We start from the raw sequence: 15963 nt of genomic DNA, 5'->3' as shown, positions 1-15963 counted from the left end.
CCATATTTTAACGTGTATAAGGAACCTCCTAATTTTGGGGGCTTAAAATTTGGGAAAAGGGTTTTCTAAGGGATTAAAATACTATCCATGTATAAGAAACTCCCATATTTTTTTTAACCTAATTTTTTACAAAAAAGGGTTCCTTATACACATTAAAATATGGTAATCATTTTGACACTTTTTTTTTTTTTTTTGCAACCATCATTTTTCATGTTGAAGATTGGCTGAATTCAGATAGCTACCCACTTGCAAGCTTTAGCTTTTCTTCCTGCACTTATTATTTTTCAAAGAATAATCTGTCTTGATTTTGATGTTACATCTCAGAACTGCAGATGGGTGCATTGCTTTTGTGCACCTCCTGATTTGATATACAGTATAAACGTATGAACAATACTCATATTTACTATATATCATACCAGGTATTGCCACCATTTATTACCCAGTCTGCCAACCAGGTAATAACATGTCATTTGATTCAGGTGGCCTACATCACCCATGTACCTGGTATATTCATGGTTCACAAATGGAATACTATTTTCATCCATGTGTGCTTGTGTAAAAGTTGATAAAAACTAGATTTGCCTCTTATTTCTATTTGTAGTTGCTTGCAAATTTTCTTGATTATTTCACTGCATTTTTAAGAATTTTGCTTTTTATATCCTTTTCTACTTGCAATCACTACCACACATATATGTTTCCACAGCTATTATAATAGCGAAAGATTGTCTTTGACCTAAACGAATTTGGATTAATATTATTTGAGATATATAGAAATATATTTCAATAGTTGTCCGTTATAATTTTGTTGTTTTTTAATTGTAATTGCTATGTAGTTGAAAATGTATACAAGTCGAAACAAATTGTTGACTATTTTGGTTTTTTAATGTTAAATTATATTCATAGTATATTATGTTATATTATAATATAAATAAATTATTGGATTGTCAATTGTATCTCTCTATTTGATTTATTGTTTATATAATATACATATATATACACACACATATATATATATATATATATATATATATATAATGTACAGGCATACCTTGTTTTACGTAACCCCAATTTATGAAACCTCACCTTTACAAATTGTAGATGAAAAATGGAAAAATTGGTTGCCATGGCAACAAGCATCACTTCTGGTTTTCCAGCACCTTGAACAATCACCTGTAACTGCTTTTTTGATTTGAAGTATGTCAGTGCCTGCCTGACTTCCTTCATGCTAGCCCGCATTTCATCTTCCTACATTCCATTCATCTTTTTTTTTCAATTTTTTATGCATCTTTATTTTTTTGAATACCCTTGTGATGACTTCAAAAAGAAAGAATTGAGATGCAAAGCAAGGATAAGAAGAATTGTTAGAAATAAAATACGAATTGATTAAACAATACAAAAAAGGTGCAACCGTTAAAGATTTACCAAAAAAATTTGATATGGCTCCTTCATCTGTTTGTACCATCTTGAAGCAAAAGGAAGATTGTTTAAATAAAATTAAAGGAAGCCCTCTAAATTCAACTTGGTTATGAAGAAAAGATAATGATAGTTTAATGTCACGCACAGAAAATCTTATGACAGCTTGGATTAACGATCAAATTCATAGACTTCATATGCCACTTAGTCAGGCTATAATTTGCATTAAAGCAATTTCCCTTTTTAACTCGCTTAAGGATAAATCAAATGGATCATTGTAGTGAGCAATGGTTGGTTCAATCGTTTCAAAAAATGAGCAAAAAAGGAGTGGCTGTGTGGTAAGTAGCTTGCTTACCAACCACATGGTTCTAGGTTCAGTCCCACTGCGTGGTACCTTGGACAAGTGTCTTCTACTACAGCCTCGGGCCAACCAAAGCCTTGTGGGTGGATTTGGTAGACGAAAACTGAAAGAATATATGTATGTGTGTCTGTGTTTGTCCCCCCAACATCGCTTGACAACCGATGCTGGTGTGTTTAAATCCCTGTAACTTAGCAGATCAGCAAAAGAGACCGATAGAATAAGTACTAGGCTTACAAAGAATAAGTCCTGGGGTCGATATCCTTGACTAAAGGCAGTGCTCCAGCATGGCTGCAGTCAAATGACTGAAACAAGTAAAAGAGTAAGTCTACACAATGTGAAGATCCATGAAGAATCATGTAGCACAGATCAAAAAGCTGCAGAAGCTTTTCCTCACCAATTAGAAGATTTGATTGAAGAAGAAGGCTTTATACTGTCTCAAATATTTAATGTGGATGAGACAGGCCTATTTTGGAAATGAATACCTTTAAGGACTTTTATTGCAAGAAAAGAATCTTCAATGCCAGGATTCATAGCTGCAAAAGATAGGATAACATTACTTCTGGGAGGAAATTGTGAAGAGACTGCAAACTCAAGCCCATGCTTATTTATTGATCTGAAGATACATGTGCTTTAAAAGGAATTGATATGGTGAAACTTGCTGTAATCTGGAAGCATAACTAAAAAGCTTGGGTAACAGGTGGTTTTCTAATCACTTTGTTCCCGAAGTAGAATAATATTGTAAGGATAAAAAAATTCCTTTCAAGATTCTTTTGATAATGGATAATGCCCCCAGTCGTGCTCCATTTTTAAAGCATCATCATCAAAATATTAATGTTGTTTTTTTACCTCCCAATACAACATTTTTATTGCAGCTTATGGATCAAGGAGTCATTTCATCATTTAAATCTTACTATCTCTGTTTCACCTTTGAAAGACTCATTGAAGTGACCGATAAAGAAAATGGTCCCATGATTCAAGAATTTTGCATCCTTGATGCAATAAAATTGATAAAGAAAACATGGGATAAAATCGCCATAAAAAACATGAGACGAATTTGGAAAATCTCTGCCCCAAATTAATTGACTATTTTGAAGGATTTTAAGGTCTTCAAAAAGAAACTGATGTGATCATAAACATTGCAAAGGAATCGAACTTCGAAATTTCACCTGACAGCAATGAAATTATAAATGAAGAATTGCTAGAAATGGAAATGTTTGAATGTGAAGAAGAAGAAGAAGGAGGAGGAGGAGAAGGAAGAAACACCTGAAAGATGCTTCTCTTCAAAAAAAAAAAAAAAAAACGCTAAATGAAGCTATTCTTCACATTGAAAAATTAATGATACTAAAAATTAATATAAGCAGCTAGGTACAATGTAATACCGTAAAGGAAAAATTTAATCATCACTAAGTGATAATATCCAAACCCCACATCATACCTTAGGCCATGCCAGCTTACACTAATGTCTTGTTTGCCTCTACAACTAATAAACCTGCAACAGTACCCAGTATTCATCTCACAAATCTTTTAGATTTTCATCCCCATTTTGTGGGGTTTTCTGGCATGTATTGTTGGAAACATACTGAACCTTTACAACCTACCATACCTTCACTAATGAATAAGTGTCACCCAGGTTTGTAGAAGGTTTTACATGACTTTTGAACACAATTAGTGAGGGTCTTATTCTAAATAAGGGATCAAACTTTGTTTCTCTATGTACTGGTGTTCTGTTAGTGTCTCTTATATGTAAATACTGCATTAATATCATGTTTTTGTCATGGAAACATACTGGTCTCCAAAAGGTTCATTATTATTGTAGTAGTTTGTAATACAAACAAAAGAAATGCTTGTATTTCTTCCAGGCATGTGAGGGAACAAGCTCTTTCCCCTTTTATGTTCTGCAGTTATTGTTTGAAATATGATGTGGGGTTTGGATATTATCACTTAGTGATGATTGAATTTTTCCTTTACGGTATTACATTGTACCTAGCTGCTTATATTAATTTTTAGTATTATTAATTTTTCAATGTGAAGAATAGCTTCATTTAGCTTTTTTTTTTTTTTTGCAGAGAAGCATCTTTCAGGTATTTCTTCCTCCTCCTCCTCCTCCTTCTTCATATTCTTCACATTCAAACATTTCCATTTCTAGCAATTCTTCATTGCTGTCAGGTGAAATTTTGAAGACCTTAAAATCCTTCAAAATTAATTTGGGGCAGAGATTTTCCAAATTCGTCTCATGTTCTTTATGGCGATTTTATCCTATGTTTTCTTTATCAATTTTATTGCATCAAGGATGCAAAATTCTTGAATCATGGGACCATTTTCTTTATCGGTCACTTCAATGAGTCTTTCAAAGGTGAAACAGGGATAGTAAGATTTAAATGATGAAATGACTCCTTGATCTAAGAGGAAAAAATTTTTAAAAAGTCTTAATTGTTTCATTTTGTTGGAAAGACTATGGCTAGGTCCAGTCTTTCCTGAAAAATCAGTAAGAGAAAAAGTTTTCAAATTCTTACTTCATTCAAATAAAAATTTGTTTCCTTTATCATTATCACAGTTGTTGTGAAATCAAAACATCTAATTCACACACATGGCTTCTATGCTTTTTGTATATTTTGTTAGATTTCTCCATGTCATCTTTTGAAAATCCTTCCAATTCAGATTTCTGCTTGAGAACATGAAACTAATATCCATTCTTTTGTTAGTAGTAAAAAAATTGCAGAAAATTGATTTGTTATAATGTGGGAGAAAAAAATCTCCAAAAATTCATACCAAACACTAAACTCAAGTGTTTACATAGTTAAATCACATGTTTTCATAAACGTACTAGTGAGATCTGCACTGAAATTCTCATTTAAATATGAATAAGTTATGTAGGCAGTCTTGGGCAGGTTGGTAGCAAGCTAAAAATATTCTCAGGCAGTTAACAATGAAAGAGTTAACAGCTATTTTAACCATATAATGATCTATTTCAGTAGCTAGTCCCTTTGTTATGCATAATTGAAGTAGTTCCTTTTCTTCCTACACATTTTCCACTGTTAACATCCTTTTGTAATAACATTTCTAAGCCTTTTCTCCTCATTATCGAGGATAATGCACCACTATCAATTTGAAACCACTTTTTCCCAACAATGTTTTGATTTACCCTGATTTACAATCTGGGACAACTCATGCATTTTCTTTTCACAGAACAATGGCTAACTACTTACCTTCACTTGTTGATTGCTTCTCTCTTTGCTACATGATGTAGTTGTTTGCTAGCCCTTTCTTTCCAGTCTCACCATGCCTTCTTTTGTCTTTCATTCCTCTGTCAATAGAGCAATGAAAGATAAAGGAATTCCACCACTATCATGCTAGCTTACATTTGATTGGTACATTGCTCCAGTTACAGTTCTGGTCTAGCTTTCAATAGGCTGCATCATAAAATCTCCCAGTTATAGATTTTTGTTTCCCCTTCTTTTTCATGTGGAATAGCTCTGAACATATATTTAGGAGAAGGATGTTTCAGTTTCCATGCCGTCATTCTCCAGAATATCTTTTGTCTAGCTCTTGTTGTAGAGTTTCTAGTCAGTAAACCTATATTGGGTGGTATATTCTTTACCAAAGAAAGATTTAATATTTACCACCATCTGCTTATCCTGTATATATTCATCCTCATTTTAATGACCACTTTTCCATACAGATGTAGGTTGAACAGAGTTTATTGAGGCAAATTATCTATGGCTGAATGCACTTTCTGCCACCAGCTCTCATTTGTTTCCAAGCAAAGTAAATACTTCCCCATGATCAGACATGTTCTCAGAATGTTGGAAATAAATGAAACTACTTGTTTGATAGTACCACTCACTTTACAACTATTACATAATGTCAAGATAAGAAGTCACACACACACACGCATGTATGCACAGCAGGTTTCTCTCAGCTTCTGCCTACCAAATCCACTCTCAAGGTTTTGGTCAGCTCAAGATTATATATATTATATATATATATATATATATATATATATAATATATATATATATATATATATACTAGCATTAAGACCCGTCGTTGCCGGGTCATAGTGCTAGTGCATGTATATATGTGTATATATATGTGTACATATTACATGTACATCTATATATATACATCTACACATAAAATACAAAATTATATCTTGATATCGCTAGAGATAACAATACTCAAAATATATAACAGACTGGAATTGTTAGCCTGTCTCTTGTAATTTCGATCAATTGTATCTTGTCCTCCCTCTTGTATAGAAGTGTGGCTACAATCCAGCCTACCTCTACTTCGGGAAGGGGGGGGGGCATTAAAATTTTTTTTCCAGGACATCCTACGTCCCAGATATAAAGGTAAAAATAAAATATTTCCACTTTGCAAGTTCGAGTCGAGTACTCCCTTGCACGCTCCGTTGACTCGAACCTTGCTTCTATTGTGGCGAATTTACCGCCTTTGATTAGATACCTTTCATAGTTGCACCAAGACACTTTTCGAAGGTGCTTTCCTCCATGTGTTCAAATCTTCTTTTTTCTCTACATTGTATACTTTATAGACAATAGTCTTTTCTTTAATTTAATTTTTTATTATCCATCTGGACTATTCCATTTCTGCATGCTAATTTTATTTTTAATTTATTCCCATTCATGTGAAACCACTTGTTCAAGTCATTGATGCAATTTTATACCAATTGCTATTTTTACTTTTGTTATGTTACTTTAGTTTGATTTTAATTATTACTTACTACATATAATTCAATTGTTATTATTATTATTTTTATTGTTAAAGTGAAAGTATCTGACATAAAATAGAGAAACGTTTTTGTTTCACTTTTAATATGTAATACTGAAATAGTGGAGAAGATATGATATTGCTAGGCAAGAAGTTGAACATTTTTTTTTTTGCCCATGAAACTACATGGACCCTAAGTAAGGCTTTTGTAAAATTTGAATGGAACTGGTTGTGTAGTTCTCAAGTTTTAGGGAATCGTAGTGGAGAAGATATGATATTGCTGTGGGCTCGCCCTAGGCAAAAAGTTCAAAACTTCTTTTGCCGATGACATTCCCCGGACCCTAAGTAAGGCATGTGTAAAATTTGAATGGAATTGGTTGTGTAGTTCTCAAGTTTTAGGGAAACACACAGACAGACACACATTCTCAGTTTTATATATATATAAAGATAATCCCAAGTGTCATGCAGTGAGACTGAAACTAGAACCATGTGGTTGGAAAGCAAATTCACCCCACATTTATGCCTATATATGTATATATCCTATATACTTTTCTGAATAATGAATAGGAAGTTGTTAAATGTTAATGTAATATAGTCAACATGAAAAGAAAAGCCTTATGATATTGGTGACTCAAAGACAGTCCCTAGTGTTCTTGTAGATCAAGCTTCTACATGATTTTCAAGTGTGGCATTCCACTCTCAGGATAGTACGAAGTCTAATAGTGTTCTCAGAGGACCATACACATTCCCAACATTCAACCCTTTTGTTACCATATTTCTGTTGTGATGCTCTGTGTTTCTTTCAATTAATTTTAAGTATAAGAAAGAATTTAGTAAAGTAACCTAGTTATCATTAAGCTAGTGTTCGGAACATGAATTGTGACTAAGGTTTGATGGAAAATTTTAATTCAGAACTATCCAAAACAAGACATTTGTACTATAGAGCTAGAGGCGGTTTCAGGTGGGTTAGTATCAAAAGGGTTAAATGAACTAAGAGTTGTGTGTTCTGTTCATAAACAATGACGTGAAATGTTTGTTGTAAATTTAAACTCACAAAATAATATATTTATCCAATACTTAAATGACTTTAATAGTGTGTTTTTAATTGTTTTAAGTAAAAATAATTTTGATTTGATATTTTGTTGCTTGTTAAGATATCATTGTATATGTATTTTTATCTTAACTTTGATTTTCTAGCAAAAAAATTTATCAATATCGAAGACACAGATTTCAGAAGAGTGTAAGAATGATTATGCTGCCCAGCTGGAAGTTACAAATAAACATCAAAGAGAATATTATTCTCATTTACTTCCTAATGTATTTCAGGTGAGATCATAGTATGTTGCATATATTTATTAAAATCTCGCAATGTATTTGCAAATTCTGTTTGTAACTTTCTAAACCATTTTGTCATAAAAAATAGAAAATAATACTTTCAGGAAGGATAACATTTAAGATTAACTTTACTGTCTTTAGCATAACTTAGATGGAAACAATCTCTTCTCAGATATGATATTCTTTTACTTGTTTCAGTCATTTGACTGCAACCATGCTGGAGCACTGCCTTTAGTTGAACAAATCGACCCCAGGATTTATTCTTTGTAAGCCTAGTACTTATTCTGTTGGTCTCTTTCCCTGAACCACTAAGTTACGGGGACATAAACATACCAGCATTGGTTGTCAGGTGATGGTGGGGGGGACAAACACTGACACGCACACAAATAAATATATATCTATATACATACATACACCGGGTTTCTTTCAGTTTCCGTCTACCAAATCCACTCACAAGGCTTTGGTCTGCCCAAGGCTATAGTAGACACTCCCCAAGATGCCATGCAGTGGGACTGAACCAGGAACCATGTGGTTGGGAAGCAAGCTTCTCATCACACAGCCACTCCTGTGCCTATTGGCCACTCTTGCATGCAGCCTTTTAATAAAGATCTAGCATCTATTCTCATAATAAGTATACTTAGTGATTAAATGAAATGCATCTGAAAGAGACACAATTGGACATAGTGACAGGATTTAAATTCACAAAATGTGTACTGGAAACCTTATTTCACCAGGCCATTTTACTTCTCTATTTTCTTATAAAATACAAATTATGCCTCAAGATTTTATCAATTGTTATAATTAGTAAATAGATAACAATTTTTTCCCTTCGGGTTTTTCTTTTGATTTTTCATGCTTGTATGGGTAATAAAGTCCTGAAAATTTGGATATTATGTAGATTGTTAATGGATGACATATGGATGCTAGCCACTCAAGTAGATTGAGGTGAATAAAGACATGAATTAATACTTTTTGATTGTAAGATTTCAAGTTCTTAATAATCAACCATATTTCAAATTAGCAAAACTATGTTGTCAGTGTTGAGCATATATAGTATGTTTATAAGGTTAACTGATAAGCAAAAAGACTGGTGCCATGAGAATTTTGTGTTGTTTACTTTGAAATTGATGAAAGCAATATTGTTATTATAACTCATAATTGCAAAAGTTATTCTACAAAACTCCAAAGCAGTTGCATGAGTGTAGGCATTGAAAGCAGAAATGAAGAGCTCCAAGCTCCTATTGTTCTGCAGTGTGTAAACTTCAGAGAGCCAATGAATATTCTCTGTTACACTATATTGTTTTTTCCAATCAGCTGAATATAGATGTTTTTATTTCTGATCAGCTATTCTTTATTCTGTATTAGTGGAATCTAGGTTTATATGTTTCTGTTATTGATATAGTAATTAACTGTATGACATGGGAACATGCCTGGCTTTTTAATAGCAACAGATAGTGTTTAATTTCCATTGTATTCTCTGCTTCATTCCTGTATTCTCATTTGTGTTGTACTTTAGAATAATAAATTCTTATTGATAATTTATTTAACATTTAACCCTTTCATTACTATATTTCTAACTAAAGTACACTCTCTATGTGATTCAAGTTAAATTCTAAAATAATTGTGTATTTGGTTTCATAAAACATCCATAACTTTTCTTATTTTTTAAAGTATTAAGTTGATATTTTGAACACAGTAAATGCTCTTCTATAAATTGATCATGTAATTTCTCTAATAACTACTGTAATTAAGCTAAGTAGAGGTAGCATCTGAAATTTGAAGAGTTGTTTAAATCTTGTTTAAATATTAACATATTAAATTTGTCGTTAGATAATAAATAATGCAGCTAAATGCTCATCATACATTTTTAGTAAAAATGCAGCAATTTTATCCAATTCTTTTTCTTTCATTTATATATTTTGCATAGTGATGAGTCCCATTTTCATATTATTTTGGGATAAACAAAACTAAATAGTCAGTTTGTTTTGATTCATGATTGGAGCCATTTTCTGATAAAGACACTGCATCTTTGTTCCATCCTTTCTACTCTACTCAAGGCTATTTCATACATTTGAAGTGGCTACATTATCCTTGGATACAGTCCAAATTGCAGTATCCAACATTTGAATTTTCCCAGTAATGTTGTTCTGTCAATTGCCTTTAGTCCTTGTTCCATTAAATTGTGTGTTTCTTTGCTTTGCAGCTTATCATTTAGTAAATCTCTGTACCATCTGCCGAAACTTTTTACTGGTTGTTCTTTCATTGTTGGTATATCTTCACCTGCTGTCCTGAATTTCACTTCTTTTCGCACTCCTTTCATGAAAGCCATGCTCTGAGATTCTTTTACTTTGAATTTCATTCTCATCCAGCCACTCTTAACATTCCATCTGCTGCTTCTCTACTTTCTGATAATACAGTAACATTATCCATAAAAGCCCTTAATGGTGTCTTTGTAACAGATTTCTCAGTTTGTTGATCTTAGTAACATCTCCATGACTAGCACAAATAGGATCACTGATATCGTGCATCCAGCAGCAATACCTACTTCAAGCCGTTGCCACTCCGTTATGAACTTTCCTGCTCTAAATCTCATCCTCAAGTTGTTGTAGTAACACATGAGCATTTGTTGAACATCTTCTGGAATCCAAAAGAAGTCCATAGCTGCTTGAATTAGTGCGCGTGGAACAGATCCATATGCACTGGCAAGATCTAGCATACAATGTACAGGTTTTTCTTCAGTTGTTTTGTACTGGTGTTAGCTTCTCAGATGGCAAATGCAAGTTCTATGCACCTAGGGATTCCAGGGATACCTGCTTTTTGGATTGCTTCATTAACATATCCATTATGATGTATGAATCTTATGATTCGTCTAGCAATAATTCCAAACATAATTTTCCTATCAGTATTTAATAATGAAATGGGTCTGAATTGCCCTAGTGTTTTTGCATCTTTCTCTTTAGGTAAATAGATACCTTCAGCTATACACCATCACTCCGCTACATCATTCTTTTTCCACATTTCTCTTAACAGTGCAAACACCTGCAAACGTAATTTCAGGCAATACTTATACACCTTGTAGCTCATTCTGTTGTTCCCTGGTGAACTTTTTGCTCTTGCTTTTCTTATGAAAAATGACACCATTAAGGGCTTTTATGGATAATGTTACTGTATTATCAGAAAGTAGAGAAGCAGCAGATGGAATGTTAGAGAGGTTGGACAAACTAATAAGATGGGCTTTTCTTTTCATCTGATGTCACTCGAATCAAATGTTATGCTTGGTTCAAGTGGTTTCTTCAGCCTGTGCATTTCTGGGAGTACTTTATTTCTGCCAGAGTCACTGTATGTCTCTTTAAAAGACACTTAAGAGGCATTCAAGCTCCTCTTTCGTACAATCCATACTTCTGCTTTTACTTTCACTAAAGAAACGTTTCGCATATTGGTATGGGTTGTTTACAAAGCTACGATAGTTCATTTCTCTCTCCTTTCTTCTGTTCTTCCTTCTTTCTTTTCTTAGTAGTTCTCGATGCCTCTTTTTTATCTCTTCATATAGATGCTTTAACCCTTCCCTTTCCTCCTCCTTTGCATTCCTCCATCTGGTTCTGAGTTTTTTCTTCTCTTCTCGTATCTTTCTCATCCGTCTTTCTCTCCTCAATGGTCCACCCTTTGCTGATGATTCTACATTGCCTGTTGTTCCAAGTCCAAATCTTTTCTCTTCTTCCTGGTAGATTATATTAGTCAAGTTCTCGAGCTTTTGCTCATCATCTCCTTTGAATTTGGTGATCATTCTTGCTACCTCATCATTGAATTTTTTATAGCTCGCTGCATCATTTGCTTTTGGCCACTTTATCTTTGGCTTCCTCATGCCTATCACTTTTCTTGGTTGTTCCGATTCAACTGTGGAATGACTCTCGCTATTGGTTTCTTTCCAGGAGGTTCTGGCCATACGTCTTATGGTTTTTCAACCCACGGTGTTGAATTACTTTCCTCTTACACACCTTCCCTTGGTGAATTAGCAAACACCTTCCTGCAGCAACTGATTTCCTCATCTACCATTCCCTTACCGCTTCCTTTCTTGTTGTCCATTTCCTGTCCAAGTCCATTCCATTTTTTTCCCATTCCTGTTTGATCCTTTATTTTTTCCACCATGCTCTGGGATCATGGAGGCATGGTTTATCATGCCTATATATATACTCTTTTACTTGTTTCAGTCATTTGACTGTGGCACTGCCTTTAGTCGAGCAAATTGACCCCAGGACTTATTCTTTATAAGCCTAGTACTTATTCTATCGGTCACTTTTGCCGAACTGCTAAGTTACGGGGACGTAAACACACCAGCATCAGTTGTCAAGCGATGTTGGGGGGACAATCACACACACAAACATACACACACACACACACATATATATGTACATATATACGACGGGCTTCTTTCAGTTTCCGTCTACCAAATTCACTCACAAGGCTTTGGTCGACCCAAGGCTATAGTAGAAGACACTTGCCCAAGGTGCCACGCAGTGGGACTGAACCTGGAACCATGTGGTTGGTAAGCAAGCTACTTATCACACAGTCACTCCTGCGCCTATATATATATATATATATATATATATATATATAAATATATATATATCATAAAATTCAGGATAGAATCTATATATGATTTTATCAAGTAGTTTGCATGTGATAAACCGATTAAGGTAAAATTTATAAATTTATAAATTAATATACAGGGCAAGCGAGTAAGTACATTACTCATTTGCCCTGAATATGAATATATATATATATATATATATATATATATATATATATATATATATATATATATGACAGGCATCTTTCAGTTTCCGTCTACCAAATCCATTCACAAGGCTTTGGTCAGCCCAAGGCAAAGGTAGAAGACCTTTGCCAAAGTGCCATACAGTGGGACTGAACCTGGAACCATGTGGTTGGGAAGCAAGCTTCTTACCACACAGCCACACCTATATGTGTGTATATACTTATATTTATACAAAGACATACATATATCCATCAGTATACACATGCACACACACACAACTCTGTAATAGGTTTGGTTCCCAACCAACTTAGCCTCAGTCCAGTGACTGAGACATGTAAAAGATAAAAGAGATACACACACACACACAGATGTATGTATGTATACATACATACATATTTAAAAAATAGATATACATATATATATATATATATATAATATATATATATATATATATATATATATATACATATATATATACATACACATGTATACATATATATATTTGGCATAGTTGTTAGTTATGGCTGGTCAGAAAATTACCATTGGTTTCGCGTCTATTATGCTCTTAACAATATAGGTGATTCATCAGATCTGCTGGCTGGAGGCACATAATTTCTTCACAAAGGTAAGAATACTGTCTTGGTCAGCCAATGTTGTGGATAATAACCCTGGTATATAATTTCTTCAAAGTGAAAAATAAGAAAAGGTTTGATATAAACAAACATAGGTGAAAATGAACAAAAATATTAAAAGAATTATTGTAATATTCTATTAAAAATTGAAGAGACAAGAACAGATGTAACATTTAATTCAGATGTATATTAAATCTATACATTAAATGTATAGAGAACTGTATAGAGATCTAAGCTATCAGGTTACAACACAATGGGAAGATATGGCATTCATATTATTCTGTTAAATGTAATGTTTATTTATCCACATTATTTTCAATTAATCATGCAGTATCCCATAGCTTCAAGATTTTTATGATGGGGTAGTCTGTTTTTAGAAAAACATTAAGGTAGATAGGTGTTGAGTCAGGAATTTCAGATGCAAGTTAGGATTTTTAAACAAAAGACTGTCCTAAAGTGACAAAAGAAGAGAGGATATGGCTTTGCCCTAGTGAGGTAAATAGGCAGACACATTGATTGAATCAGCTAGATAAGTAGCTGGATAAATTACTAGTTTTTCATCAACTGAACTGTCCTCTAGCATGTCAAAGATGTGTCCACTGTGATCACCGTGACTGACCTGGCTATCAGATGTTGCTACACATCGCTGGTCACAATGTGCTTCGTATTGTTTTAGCCTTCAAATGATTCCACCCCGCTGGCTAAGCGAGCAGGCCAACAGAAGAAAGAGTGAGAGAAAGTTGTTGCAAAAGAGTACTGCAGGGATCGCCGCCACCCCCTGCCGGAGCTTCGTGGAGCTTTGGGTGTTTTCGCTCAATAAACACTTACAACGCCCAGTCTGGGAATTGTAACCACGAACCTACGATCACAAGTCCGCTGCCCTAACCACTGGGCCATTGTACCTCCATGTCCACTTTGATATTTGATATAAATTATCAGTCAGAATTAAATAGTCTTTATAACATATACATAAACACATATATATTTACTTGCACATGCACACGTAGAGATATTTGCTAGCACACACACACATACATCTTTATTTGCACACACATGTGTATACACATACAGGTTTATAATATATATATTATATATCCAAATACGTGCATTTGTATCCATCATGCAAGTGTATATGGTGAATATTGATATATTTTATTCAAAGCAATTATCTTTCAATATTTCAGTTTTTCACTTTCGTTTGTTGTTTTTATCCATTGGTTATAGGATAATTTCCCAAGCAATGATTTAATATTCTTACATCAAATCTCACCACTATCACCTCCCCATTAGTGTTGTTTTTCCAAAACTGCCAAACTATGTGTGAGGGTACTGTAATTTGGATAAGATTTAGCTATTTCAGTAGTGGTGGGTGTGAGTGTTTGCCTAGACTTCCCTTTAACTTTTCATCACCATTGTCTTTGAAGTAATAGATCAGAGTTTAGGGCATCATTGGATGATCTTGTTACCATTGCAGAATCTAAGGGCTGTCAACTCTTTGAAAGAACCAAAGGAATGAACATAGGAAATGTAGACTTTATAAGCTGCAGTGTTGTTTAGGAAAGCAGTAATTCCAAATAATAATTAATCCAGGGTATCAGGAACTCTTTATTCCTGCAACAACCTCTCTCATGTCGTTCGTATTTCAATATAATCCCATTGTATGCTGTAAAGGAGTGATAGGGATAGCATTCAGCCCTAAAATTATTGACATACATAACAACAAAAAGAGTTGATTGAAAGTAATATGTGTGTGAGATACTTTACATTTTCTTAATTCAGTTTTTATATTGATTTTGTAAAATGAATTCTAACGCTTTGGTTTATGTTTAAGCAATTACAAGATATGGATGAAAAAAGGATTAGCCGACTGAAAAGCTTTTTGAAATCTTTTGCTGACCAAGAAAAGCGCGTGTTACCTATCATAAATACTTGTATAGAAGGAATGTTCAAAGCTGTAGATTCTATTAGTCCAAAAGAGGTTAGTACCTTTCTGATAACAAATGTTTCTTTCCTTTTATTATATATCTTAAAAATCAGTATAGCCCAAAATTTCATATATCTGGCATGCTGCATACTTCACATTATTAGCTATGATATATCTCCATCATACAACTGCTAGCTTTATATATGTTGCGGCAGACACCCCCAAGTGAGAAGTTGGCTGTTCCACTACTGATAAATAGTGGACAGACGCAGCAAGCAGTGTCAGTCAGCGAGGTACGCTGTTTGGACAAGTCACGCAAACAACGAAATACATTGTCATAATGCAGGACATATCAGTAGTGACATGGAATCGAACTACACGTAGTAGAAGATAAGACTAACACAGAACTGAACTACATACAGTGAAAAATATATAAATTTTATTGAAAAAATATTCTGAAGAAAAAGTGTCACATAAAACTGGAACTACACACTGTGAAAAATAATGTAAATCCATTTGAAGGATTTTAGTCAGGTTACTATGTGTTAGTAGCGCTACCGGTAAACAATGTAGACTGGTACTACCTGCAGTATTCTGAAGAGAAAAATAATTCTGTGTGAAACAAAAAAAAATCTCAAAAGGGGGAGGTGTTGTGACAGACACCCCCAAGTGAGAAGTGGGCTGTTCCACTACTGGCAAATAGTGGACAGACACAGCAAGCAGTGTCACTCAGCGAGGTACGCTGTTTGGGCCAGTCACACAGATGACAAAATACATTGTCATAACACAGAACATAT

At 34.0% G+C, this 15963-nt stretch overlaps 1 protein-coding gene across 1 annotated transcript in view; it reads left to right on the top strand.

Annotated features, from left to right (window-relative positions):
• Nucleotides 1-15963, top strand: part of LOC115226360 (cdc42-interacting protein 4 homolog) — a 179605-nt gene that overhangs the window by 61764 nt on the left and 101878 nt on the right. Inside the window, exons 5-6 of the mRNA XM_036500235.1 lie at nucleotides 7699-7827; nucleotides 15074-15220. Of these exons, the coding sequence (XP_036356128.1) occupies nucleotides 7699-7827; nucleotides 15074-15220 (276 nt within the window). The remainder of the gene's footprint in view (nucleotides 1-7698; nucleotides 7828-15073; nucleotides 15221-15963) is intronic.

This window comes from Octopus sinensis, linkage group LG2 (genome assembly GCF_006345805.1).
Source record: "Octopus sinensis linkage group LG2, ASM634580v1, whole genome shotgun sequence".
Lineage (NCBI taxonomy): Eukaryota > Metazoa > Mollusca > Cephalopoda > Octopoda > Octopodidae > Octopus > Octopus sinensis.
The sequence above is the reverse complement of the archived record's forward strand: the minus strand, read 5'-3'. Positions and strand labels throughout refer to the sequence as shown.